This window comes from Palaemon carinicauda, chromosome 3 (genome assembly GCF_036898095.1).
Source record: "Palaemon carinicauda isolate YSFRI2023 chromosome 3, ASM3689809v2, whole genome shotgun sequence".
NCBI classification, from domain to species: Eukaryota; Metazoa; Arthropoda; class Malacostraca; order Decapoda; family Palaemonidae; genus Palaemon; species Palaemon carinicauda.
The window spans coordinates 117,178,973-117,190,504 of NC_090727.1; the positions used below are offsets into that span (position 1 = coordinate 117,178,973).

Here is an 11,532-nt window from a genome sequence, read left to right on the forward strand (position 1 = left end):
CAAAATCTCCACATACATGTAAAGGTTAAATGAATGAGCAAATACAGTATTAGTTACACAATGCACAAAGGTTGTGCATAATTATTTTTTCCTTATACAAGGTCATTTCATTATCCAAAAAATTACTTTGCACATCTGTATAATAAAGGAACACCACAAACTACTACTGTACTTCCAATTACAATCTGAAGACAACTGATCAACAGCAATTTCTGCCCTTGATTAATCTGGTAACGGCTTCAGTATTAGTGCGCACCATACTAAATGCAACAGTTTTGACATACCTTATGATCATCAAGCAACTGATATAGTCTTCTGCTGTAAGATTGCTCATCCTCCAAAGTAACAATAGGTGCATAGCCATTCAGTATATTGAAAGCTCTGATGTACAATTCATGCTGAAATAAAACAAAGCAAGAGGAACTAGCAATTGCACTGACAATTTATTTGCTTAAATCCGTTTCTGCACCTGAATTACTAAACTAGAACATTTGAACATTGGTAATACTTGAAGATTACTTTTGACAAGGGAAATTTCTGAAAGGTCATTAAAAGACTACAATTTTCCCATCAGGAGAAATTACATTAATATGTACCCATCTATAAATTCTATTTCAATTCAACAATGCTAGTCATAATTTCACTATAAAACTAATTTTAACAGTAATTTGTATTTTTTTAAGCTATACAAACAAGAGTCCCTTAAAATAGGAAATGTAGGGGAGCTGGAATGACCATTAAAATCATAAAAAATAGTAGTTAACCACAGGTGTGATTGTGGACGAGCAGACCCATCCACTCCCCTGTCCAACGCTCTTCTTTTTTTAACCTCTGACACAGGACTGAGAAGGGTAATTGAGGTGAGAAGTATAACTGTAAAGGACTTAGGTCTGTATAGGTGGGAAAAATTACACATTTGGAAGTAATTTGTAGTTTTCTTGACCATGAAAACCTGAGCTCTTTACATAGAGAGAGATGATTCAACAAATGCTGGTTTAAAGGTTTAATGGTTTCTCATGAATGGCAGGGGTAAGGGACAGTGAAATTGCCCTATCGAGTAGGACTATGCCCTAGAGACTGACCATATATACACTGGATCAGCACCCACGCCCCTCTCCATCCAAGCTAGGACCAAGGAAGGCCAGACAATGGCTGTTGATGACTCAGCAGATAGACCTATAGGCTCCCCCAAACACCCCTGCCTTAGCTCACAAGGATGGTGAGGTTCCAATGACCAAAGAAACTAAAGAGTCTGAGCGAGACTCGAACCCCAGTCTGGCGTTCACCAGCCAGGGACATCACCGTATTGGCCATATAAACTTTCACACGAGGTGTCAATGACCCTCCGCTAGTTAGCGGGAGGTTATTATTATCAGTAAAGGGAGGAGATTAACCAGTCCAATGAGTCAAACTTGACTCTTACAGAGCTGGCACGATAACATCTGGAAGAAAAAATGGACATTGTAAAGATCCCAACCCGAGAGTACGTATGGAAATGTCAACAAAAAGACTGTGCAAAATACAAACAAAGCACATCAATTCGTAAAGACTCGTTCTTTTTCCGATCAAGATTGTCACTACAGAAATGGATAGAAGCAATATTGTATTCTATTGGTGTGGAGATATGTGTTACTCAGGCTGTAAATTTATTAAATATTTCAAGAGTAACAGTAGTAGACATTTTTAATTTTTACCGTGAAATATGCACAAAATTCTTTGAGAAAAAATCCCATTAACCTTGGTGGTGCAGGAATGGTTGTTCAAATTAATGAATCATGCTTTTCGCATAAGCCCAATTACCATAGAGGACGAGGACCCAAGGAGCCTATATGGGTCTTCGGTCTTGTGGATACAAGTACAGTGCCTTGTTTAGGTTACATGGAGATAGTAGAATCTCGTAGTGCCATGACTCTATTACCCATAATAAAAAAAAGTGGTCAGGTCTGGAACAGTTATTCATAGCGACCAGTGGAAGGCTTACTTGAATATTCAGTGAGATCTAGATCTTGAGCATCATACAGTCAATAATTTTTGTAGACCCACATACAGGTGTGCATACACAAGCAATTGAAAGCTATTGGGGAAGGCATAAAGCAAAGATCAAGAGAAAGGAAGGTTGCAAAAGGGAATTTCTACATAAATATCTTCAAGAATTTATGTGGAAAGAAAGAAATAAACAAGACACGTTTCATGAATTCTGCACAGCAATTGCTGATCAATATTCTTAAATATCTATTTTAATGTTCTTATTTGCCAAATTTTGCTTTTTAATAAATCTATAATTTTCTTAATAAAATGCTCTGTTATTTATCTATCCTTAATTTAATAATCATCATTGATGTGGTGATTTATATCTACGTTAATTTCTAGAGTTGCTACTCTATACAAGCTAATATGTGGGGTACCTTATCTCTACATGGGTACTCTAGGGTTGCGGATCTTTACAACGTCCGAAAAAATATTCTTATGAAAGTTTAATAAATGAATAACGTAAAATATATAATGAATATAATGGATAAAAATAGAGGTAAAAATTTGTAATAAACCAATATTTAAATCTTATCTATAAAACCTGTGTTTCTTAAAAAAGTTAAAATACTAAAAACTGAGAAATTCTGTCTAATAAAAGATTAATAAAACTTTTCTCACCAAAACCTAAATTTCATTTTGCTCTTTTAAAAACTTTACAGACGCTAAACATTTTTATAGTTTAAATACAGTCACACTTATTGCCCCTGGGTATTTCTTCACGAGCTTTGCACATCAAATACCCATGTGTAAGTTTTGTGTGACCTATACGTAATCTGGTTATAATTACTTCTGTCATCCTTTCTCATTGCAATGACGATTCCCATAAAGAAATAACTGGCCTTAGTTCTTTTAACTTATTACTATCAGATTCACTATTCCACTGATCTTGCCATTTTGTAGATACAAAATGTTTCAAGTGGGTTATATAATCTTTCACATGTAGTGTAAAAGCTTGCTATGGTAAATCAATTGAAGATTTAGCTGCAACATCTGCTTTTTCATTACCCATTGTCCAAACAAGGGCAGGAATCCAAAATATTCTAATATTTACCCCACAGGCATAAATCCTGTCAAGAAGCTTTCAACTATTAATAACAATTCATTTTTATGTGCAGCCCTTTAGGACTTCTATGGCACTTCTTGAATCAGTATAAATATGACAAATTTGAAAGTAATTTGTATTTCTCCTAACAATACAAACATGGAGCTATTTATAGAGGATATTACTTTCGGCAAAGCTGAAAGATGAACCATGAGAATTTTAACAAGGGATAACACACCTGGCGTGAGCACCAACTTTGCTTTTGGGCAGGACTTACTAGGGGGACAGGCTGGCGGGCCAATTTTTATAAATAGCTCTAGGTTTGTATCGTTGGCAAAAATACAAACTCCTTCCAAATTTGTCATTTGCTTTGTCTCTAAATACAAACCCTGCTCCGCTATTTATAGGGAATTTATAGAGAATGTCTTAGCTTTTGAGTTGGGGTTCTCTCCCCTAAGATATATATCATAAGCGGTAAGAAACCAGCCCTCACTAAAATAGTCGTGCTCTGCACGATTAGCAACTTACGCAAGCTGTGTGTTTGTGATACTAACAATGTGGCTGGTCTAGTAATAGGATCTTGAGTCATAGGAATCTGAGAATACTGAGACTTTACCAAATAACCCCTTGCAAGAGGTACTGGGGATGCAACAAGTATTATTATTTTTATACTTAGGTTACACAAGAAAAATGGATCTTACCTGCAGAGAGATGAGGTCAGCCGTGGTGAGCACCATAGAGCCGATTCCTCAGAATGGGAGAAAGTGAAGGAAAGAAAGGAGCCAGTCATTCTACTCCTTCATCCCAGATTAACCCGGGTAACCTTAGCCCTAAACCTTCTGCTACTAGTCCATCAAGGAGCTTGAGGTATTTTAGACCACTTGTTGTGTAGCCACCACAGGACCAATGGAAAATGTAACTATTTAATAGTCTTTTGGCATGTCCCACACTTAAATATTCTAAATATGATTTGTTGAAGGCAGCTTCTTCCAACTTATACAGCTCGCAGGTCCTGTCAGTGGATTTATGATTTGAGTTGCAATTTAAACACCTGGCCTCAAATGCATATTCTCCATGGTAAAATTTGGAGCAAATTTTTCCTTTTTGCAAACTTTGGACGGGTGTCCAAATTTAAAACGATTAAAACATTGCAGTAGCTTCTGCTTGAATGATCGTACTTTAATAATTTCATTTTCAATAGTAATATGGGAAGGGACATCAGCATCCTGGAAAGTAAGGATAATCATTGATTAATTGATTTAAAGTTTTCAGGCATCCTGACATCTGAGGTAATTGACGCCGGTAACATTTAATTTATGTATACAAAAATAAAAAGATAAAATAAAATACAAAGTAAAAGAGTATTCAATTAAAATCATAAAAGTTGAATGTCATAAAAGTTAAATATTTTTCAGAAGACCTGCTTCTGAAATAAATCTAAAAATGCCACTTGCATGGTAGGACACATCATTTCCAAGAATCTAGGCAAGGATGAACCTGCCACCCTCACCTCGAGCCTCAAACAAATATCTATTCCGCAAGTTGTTATAATTGGGGCATTCGGTCAATAAATGCCTTACTGTTAGAGGTACTAAACAGTCGTCACAATACGGTTGGTGTTGGCCCTTCAGCAGAAACTCGTGTGTCAACCGAGTGTGACCAATACGGAGACGACAAAGAGACGTCTCCCATTTTCGGGGCATCATATTATACCTCCAAGGAGAAATGTCATTTGTTATCTCTCGCATTTTATTGCCATCTTGACTATCCCATTGCTGTTGCCATTTATTGCAAACTAATTTCTTGATGTCAGGTAAGAAATCATTACAGGGAATGGGATACCTTCTTGGCAGCAACTTGGATGCAGCCTCCTTAGCCAGTGAATCTGCCTTCTCATTCCCAGACACACCTACATGTGCTGGAACCCAACAAAATTGAACTGTTATACCTCTCCGTCCAATAATGAAAAGCCATTCTAAAATCTTTAAAACTAGAGGGTTATTAGAATTAAAAACTTCCATAGCTTGAAGGACACTCCTTGCATCACTAAAAATTGTAAAATTACCCTCCTTCTCCAACGCTATTTTCTCAATAGCGGTTAATATGCCATACAGTTCGGCAGTAAATATGGAAGCGGTCAGAGGAAGTGCACCTTTACAATTAAAACCATTACTATGTACTCCAAATCCAACGCCAGCATTAGATTTGGAGCCATCAGTATAGATAAAAGTTGATCCCCTATGTTCTTTAACATGTTCATTAAAAAGAGACCTGGCTTCTAGGTCTGACATATTCTTCTTATCTCCAATAAAATATTTACAAAAAGATATCTCTGGTAACTTCCATGGAGGCGTTGATGATACCATGAATGGAAGTACCTTATTTCTAATTATATCCAGACTATTTAATAATCGTTTCACAAGAAAGCAATAAGGTTGAGGAGATTTTGGGTGCAACTCAAAGTATGATGCGTGTCTTACAAGGCTTGCAGTCTGAAAGGCTAGAGAGATAGGGAGTCTTTGCAATCTAAACCAATACCGAAGAATGGAAGACATTCGGTAAAGGTCTAGAGGTAACTCTCCAGCATCAACAAGGAGACTTGGGATAGGCAAGGTTTTAAAAGCTCCAGTAGACAATCTAATACCTGCATGATGTATCGAGTCTAATATTTTTAACCGGCTTGGGGTGGCTGAAGAATATACCTCGCAACCATAACTAATTTTGGAAAAAATCAAGGCCTTGTATAATTTTAAAATAGTATTGCGGTCTGCTCCCCATGATGTATGGGACAATACTTTTAAGATATTCAGAGCTTCAACACATTTAGCTTTTAATGCTTTTAAGTGAGAAACCCATGTAAGCCTACAATCAAATATCAAACCTAAAAATTTAGCTTCTCTTGCACATGGTATCCGTTGACCTTTAATGTATATTTCCGGGTCTGGATGTACTCCCCGGATACGACAAAAATGGACAATGGTAGTTTTACTTGTCGAGAACTTAAATCCATTCATGTCAGCCCACTGGATAATTTTATCAATAGAGAGTTGGATTTTTCTCTCAACCATTGCCATTCTAGTGCCAGCAAATGATATTGAGAGATCATTCACAAATAATGTTGAGAGAACATCCTGGGGAATGGCTGAGGATATCCCATTAATTGCTAGTGCAAAAAGGGTTACACTCAGCACACTACCCTGAGGAACTCCTTCTTCCTGGCACTTACTCTCTGATAGAGTTTCCCCCACTCTCACTTGAAAAACTCTACGTGAAAGAAATGCCTGAATAAATAGTGGCAGCTCTCCTCTCAATCCCAATTCATAAATGGTTTTAAGAATACCATATCTCCATGTGGTATCATATGCCTTTTCAAGGTCAAAAAATACTGTAACATGGTGCTGTTTGGAAGCAAAGGCTTCACAAATAAAAGACTCTAGTCGTATCAACACATCAGTCGTTGAGTGCATTTTTCGGAATCCACATTGAATCGGTGATAAAATACCTCTCTTTTCAAGGTACCACATCAGCCTTGCATTGACCATCTTCTCCATGATTTTACATAAACAAGATGTCAATGTAATAGGACGATAGTTTGCTGCTAAAAACTTGTCTTTACCGGGTTTTAAAAAGGCTAAAATAATGGCTAGTTCCAAAACACTTGGGTAACTATGATTATGCCATAACCTATTAATAATGCTTAAAATAAATAGCTTTGTATTAAAATGTACATGTTTAATCATTGCATATGGAATTCCATCGGGTCCAGGGGCTGTATCATTGCAATGAGCAAGTGCGGAATCAAATTCTCTTTCAGTGAAAGGAGAATTATACGACTCTTCCCTTCTTGTTGCAAAATTTAAAATTTTCTTTTCTTCAGTGCTCCTATACTGGTGACCAGGGGCTCCTTCACACTTGCTGGATACATTTGAAAAATGATTAGCCGGGGCATTGCTAACATCATTTCCTTCAGTTACATACTGGCCATTCACCTTCAATACTGGTGGTGGGTTGGGGGTGAATTTGCCAGCTATCTTTTTTACTTTCCTCCACACAGAAGATGGTGGTGTTCTACTGTTAATGGAGGAAACAAAAGACATCCATGACTGGCGCCTTGCTTCTTTCATGACACGACGGAACTGTGCTCTACATTTCTTGTATATAATTAAATTCTCATCAGTTCTGCGTCTACGCAATCGTGTTAGAGATCTTCTTGTGGCTCTGTGGAGGGCAGTTAGTTCTGAGGACCACCATGGGACTGGTCGTCGTTTGAATAACCCTGTTGTTTTGGGAATTGAATGACTCCTGCTGTATGGAGAGTTCCATTCAGTAAGTCTATGGCATCATCGATATTTTCAACTTGTCCTGCATCCCCCTCAATTTCGCTTAGCTCACGAAATTTATCCCAGTCCGCCTTGTCAAGATTCCATCGTGGCGATCCCTGTAAAGGTGGACCATTGTTGGTGTTTATAATGATTGGTGCATGATCACTAGTATGCCAATCATCTAATGTTCTCCAATCGAAGTCGAGAAGGCAATTAGAGCTTACGATTGATAGGTCAATACATGACAAGGTACCTGTCTGGACATGAAAGTGTGTGGGCTCTCCTGTATTAAGGAGTCCCACATCTTCATTTTTCACAATTGATGATATGATATTTCCCCTCGTGTTTGCTAAAACATCACCCCACAAAGGATGTCTACCATTCAAATCTCCAAGTAAAAGAAAAGGTTGAGGGAGTTGTTGAATCACCTCGACTAAGTTATCATACAAAATGTTATCATTTGGAGGCAAGTACAGAGAACAAATTGTATATTTTCGCCCTATGTCAATCTGTACAACCACTGCCTGCAGAGGTGTATGAATAGACAGAGAAACTTGGGGAACATCTCGACGAACGTATATGAGACTTCCGCCATGGCTCCCCACTTGGTGATCATATGGTGTCCTATAACTAATATATTCGCGAGGACAGGGGGTATTATGATCAAGTTTGCTCTCCTGTAGACAAATAATTATGGGGGAATGCTCATGAATAAGGAGCTTAAGTTCTTCATATTTGGCCCTTAAACCCTGACAATTCCATTGCAAAATGGAGGAAAAAACTATGGTTTATAATTTGGTAGACCCCTTGGATGGAGTCTTCCCATTAGCAGTTTTTGATCTAACACTATTTTTAGGTGGTTTTATTAAAGAGGGTCTTGATAGATTGGGTTTAGCATTTATGATTTTCTTTTTGTCTTTTTGATCTGATTGTTGAGGAGGTTGGTGGACCTCCACTTGAATTTCCGATTTATTTAAATTGACTTCCAGATCAGAAATATCAACAGACAAATCATCATATTTATTTGACGTTGTAATTTTGATATTTCTTATGGAAGGGGGCGAGAGAGATGGAGGTCTCTCTCTTTTCCGATTAGTAGGTTTTGAGCAACCAGGTTTTTGCACCTTCCCCAATACAGGTGCACCTGGTAACTTGGTGTCAGGTGGCATCTCCATCAAATCAGGCAAGGACATGGCCTGGGAGAGGTTAGTACTATTGTTGGTAATGGGGGATGAAGGCTGTACAGAAATGGGCAATGACCCATTTTTAATACGCTGTGGCAGAGCCTCAGAAGGCAATATGATTACCTTGTCATGCAATACTTTATTATCAGAAGTTGTATTTCTTTTCTTAGGATTACTGGCAGTGCTAGGTGGGGTTGCTGTCTCGTGTGGTAAATTTACCTTTGATTTTAAGGCCTTTGCATAGCTGGTTGATTTATTCGACAGTCTTTTTGCATGTCCCACACTTATGTGTTCTAAACTTGATTTGTTTAGGGCAGCTTCCTCCAACTTATACAGTTCGCATCTCCTATCAGTTGATTTATGATTCAAATTGCAGTTTGAACACCTGGCCTCAAGTGTACATTCTCCATGATAAGTTTTGGAGCAAATACCACACATTTTTCCATTTTTGCAAACTTTGGATGGGTGTCCAAATTTAAAACAATTAAAACATTGCAGGGGCTTTTGTTTGAAAGGCCGAACTTTAATCCTTTCATTTTCAATAAAAATATGGAAAGGTACATCAGCATCCTGGAAAGTAAGTATAATCATTGAAGTTCCAGGAACCTTATGCACTTTCCATACATTTAATGGACACATAGAAAGTATCTCCTCCTCTGTAAATTCGTACAGGTCCTTATTAAAGACCACTCCCCTTCCATAACTAAAATTTAGATGAGGTTTCATTTCCAATGTAATTTCATCACTGCCTGTCTGTAAGTTAGACAGTATTGCAGAACAGTCGAAGATTTGGCATGGATGAGATAACTATTCTTCCCAAAACGAGATATATCTCCAGGTGCTATGGTTCCTACTTTTTTTTGGATAAACTTACATATCTTAAAATAATTTCCTATTATCCCTTTAGGTTCAGCTAAGAGCCACATTGGTGGTTTGGGTTTTCTCTGTGAAGGCATGGGTACATTTCTATCTTTTTCAAACCAATCAGCAGGTTTGTACACATCCAATTCCTTTGGGACCTTATCACAAAGAGCTCCCATGATGTTCAATTCATTAATTTTGATACTACTAATATTACTTATGGCATTAAACGCTTCATCATGACTTTCAAAAGATATCCAAGAGTCCCATTTTTCATCTCCAAGTCTCATCCTTATTTCCTTTATCAATCCATAGCACTCAAATGCTCTATATATATCATCATAATTTGTCTCTAATGGGATTTGGGAAACATAAAGGAATCGTAGTTTCCCTGTGTTACCCAAATTGCTAGATTTTTTAACATCAGTAGAGTGGTCCTTTTTAGTTCGAAGGTCGTCAACTTTATTTTCCTTAATTACAAAAGCAGAAGTCGTCAACAGTGCCGGGGGGGAGTCAGCAAATTCAGGGGATGGGGAGTCAGCATTTGAAGGGTCCATAGATAAGGGTGGGATTTTCATGTTTTTTGTTGTTATTTTGTTGGGGTACCTGCTTGAGAACTATAAGAAAGTATCATACGTTGGAAAGGAAATTTGTATTCTCCACTATCGGCACAATGAGAGTATACTTCCCAGATGGTCCACTCCATACCCTACCCGAAGGATAGCATCAAAACAGATATAGAGGCACAGGTGTAAGCTAAACCCACCTGTTAGGACTGAGACCAAGGTAATATGGAATCATCCTCCCCATATCTGTAATGATGGGCTTCCGGCCAAAAGCCAAGAGTCCCACCTCAAGGATTGGATCCCCCTGGATTCCGATGACCCAACCCCTGAGAGTAGTTCCGCCAAAAAGGTCCAACCATCTTTGGGATGACTGAGATCATCCAATACTCTCATATATAGCTTTGAATGCGAATACCTCCCAACCATGATCCCTTCTCCCATTCATCTAAGCAGGCAGTAATAACGAATGTGGAAATATCCACGCCATTTAAATAAAATAGAAAAAAAAATAGATAAATAAATAAATGAACAAATAAAATAAATATATATATATATATGCATACATCTACATATATATATAAGTAAGAAAGATAATAATCATAGAGATAGGACAGCAAGATGAAAGAAAGTTGATAAAATTAGGAGAAGGTTGAAGTAATATTAAGCAGAAGAAAAAGATGAAAGGGAGAAATTTAGATTCGAACTGGGGGAGCAATTTCCCGAAGTTCGAGAGCCCTCTTGCCCGTCACCAAGATTCAGCACGGGAATGAAATGCCGTGCTGAAGCTCAATGACTTCATCAAGGCATTCTCTCATTAAGAGGGGGATAATCATTGATATACCTGGGACTTTATGTACTTCCATACATTGAATAGACACATGCCCAGTATCTCCTCCTTTGTATATTCATATAAATCTTTGTTAAAAACTACTTCCCTTCCGTAGCTACAATTTAGGTGGGGTTTGACATCTAACTTATCATCATTACTTGTTTCTAAGTTGGACAGTATTACAGTATGTGTGCTTGATTTGGCATGGATAAGGTAACTAATTTTTCCAAAATGAGATATATCTCTGGTGTAATAGTTCCTACTTTTTTTCTGAATTGATTTGCATATTTCGAAATAATTCCCTGTAACCCCCTTAGATTCAGCTACAAGCCACATTGGTGGTTTCGGCTTTCTCTGAGATGGCAAAACTAGATTAGCGTCTTTTTCCAACCATTCGGCAGGCCTATATACATTAAAATCCTTTGGTACCTTGTCGCAGAGAGAAGCCATGATATTCAAGTGATTAACTTTAATATTATTCTAGTTACTTATTGCTTTAAATGCTTCATCATGACTAATGTAAGATATCCATGAATCCCATTTTTTATCTTCAAGTTTCATTCTTATTTCTTTTATACATCCATAGCACTCAAATGCTTTATACAGATTATCATAGTTTGTGTCTATTGGAATTTGGGTAATATGAAGGATTTGAAGTTTCCTCGTGTTACCCAAATTAATCAGTTTTGGAATATCA

At 37.5% G+C, this 11,532-nt stretch overlaps 1 protein-coding gene across 1 annotated transcript in view; it reads right to left on the reverse strand.

Moving 5' to 3' along the window:
* LOC137638421 (branched-chain alpha-ketoacid dehydrogenase kinase-like) overlaps positions 1-11,532 on the reverse strand; it is a 323,487-nt gene that overhangs the window by 145,219 nt on the left and 166,736 nt on the right. Inside the window, exon 4 of the mRNA XM_068370483.1 lies at positions 285-398. Within this exon, the coding sequence (XP_068226584.1) occupies positions 285-398 (114 nt within the window). The remainder of the gene's footprint in view (positions 1-284; positions 399-11,532) is intronic.